The sequence below is a fragment of the Amphimedon queenslandica genome, unplaced genomic scaffold, assembly GCF_000090795.2.
Source record: "Amphimedon queenslandica unplaced genomic scaffold, v1.1 AMPQUscaffold_5374_Cont22655, whole genome shotgun sequence".
Taxonomy (NCBI): domain Eukaryota; kingdom Metazoa; phylum Porifera; class Demospongiae; order Haplosclerida; family Niphatidae; genus Amphimedon; species Amphimedon queenslandica.
Genome location: NW_003554322.1, coordinates 1 through 1,667, shown reverse-complemented (window position 1 = coordinate 1,667; position 1,667 = coordinate 1). Strand labels below are relative to the sequence as shown.

At 38.9% G+C, this 1,667-nt stretch overlaps 1 protein-coding gene across 1 annotated transcript; it reads right to left on the bottom strand.

The window, feature by feature from the left end:
• Window positions 1–11: 11 nt before the first annotated feature.
• LOC109592400 (enolase-like) lies at window positions 12–1,272 on the bottom strand (the record flags this gene model as incomplete). The annotated part of the gene is made up of 4 exons (XM_020007850.1): window positions 848–1,272; window positions 712–771; window positions 288–592; window positions 12–167 (listed from the first exon to the last, which is right to left on the bottom strand). Coding segments are annotated over exons 1-4 (834 nt in total), but the record flags the coding sequence as incomplete, so codon positions are not given.
• Between the last annotated feature and the right edge of the window lie 395 nt (window positions 1,273–1,667).

Below are 1,667 nucleotides of genomic sequence, written 5' to 3'. Positions count from 1 at the left end.
TTTTTCTATACCTCATCATACATTGATTCCCCTCCAACATCTAAAAGCAGGACTTCATCTTTCAGTGTTACACCAGCACTGGCACTGGCTTCTTTGATCAGATCCATTAACATCTCTGGGTTATCACAAGAAAAGTAATAAGCACCACTCTTAGACACAGGAGCAGGCTAAAGAAAGGGAGGAGAGAGAGGAGATTAAGGGAAAGAGGGAGAGGAGGAAAGAGATAGGAAACAAAGTGGGAGAGAATGAGGCTACCAGTAATATCATTATGCACACCACAAACTCACCCCCTTTGTCGATAGAGTGTGTCCCATCTCTTTATATACATTCATTATGTTCTTGAACCCGGTCATCAGTGACGATGAAGGAGATGGCAAGAGATACACTCCACGGATCCTAAGCTTTCCCAATCCACCTGTGACTACATTGAACAAAGGAAGGGGGAGAGAGAAGGTTTTGCTGGATGTGTTGCTTTTGTTAAATGATTGGTTCAAAGATAAGAAGAGAGGTTGGTTTGAGAGGGAGGCAAGAGAGAGAGCAGCTACACGTGATACGGCAGCCTTAGAGCTTGGATGAAGTGTGATTCCATGATCTAAATGAAATTGATAATATCAAGTATGTGTGTAATATCTTAAATATTTCACACTCCCTCTCTTTCTATCTCTCTTGATTCTCCTCCCCACTAGCACCCCCCTCTTCAGCATGCAATACCTTGATTAATGACAGCGTTTAATTCAATTTGTGATTTCAAGTCTAACTCAGAGAGTATCACTGCATAGAACAATAATGAAACAATGAACAAGCCTCTTACTATTATTATTGTTACTATCATTATTATTGCTATTACCATTTAATCTATTGACAGTCTCTAGGTAAGGAGGAGTTGAAGCCTCTTTAGTTTTCTCTTCTACCTCTTCCTTCTTTGCCTCCTCCACCACTGCCTCCTCTTCTTTAACCGGGAGTGCTTTAGCTTCTTTAGACTCTTTACTCTTGTCTTTGGCCTCTTTAGTGTCTTTGGGATTAGTCCCCGAGGGAGGTTTGCTCTTGCTTCCACTCCATTTCAGCTCACCATCATTTTTAGGCCAATTCAAGTCATGAGCATAAGTACTAACAGCCTGTTGAGAGAGAGACAGAGACAGACAGAAGATATTAAATGCCATTCTTATCACTGGAGGGTGTTTTAGTTATCATAAAGAAGAGAGAGAGTTGACATACACTATTATACCAATGGAAATGAAATCAACTGTACAGTATAAACTACAGGCAGCAGCTCCTCATTAGTTACACCCATTATTCCCAACCACATTAATGCACACACAATGCCCTAATGTGATCCAGGAGGCTGAAAATATGTGGCAAGTGTGTTTGGACAATAATCAGGTTTGCATTATTAACCTCTGGCCTCACACTATTGTTAGTACCATTTGTAATTATGCCAAGGGAGTTCTACCCGATAGCACAATAATCATAAATGAAAGTCCCTGTACTATAGGGTCTTTGGCAAAATTTTCACCAAAAAAAAAAACCAGGAGTAAGTTCTATTTTAATAATTTTTTCTGATACATAAATTATACATGTGCATGTTCTTGTTCTAATGTTATGCAGTAAGTTTGAGCTGATTTTGATCAAAATAATTTTTTTCAATTTTAAAACTTACTAAAAAATCA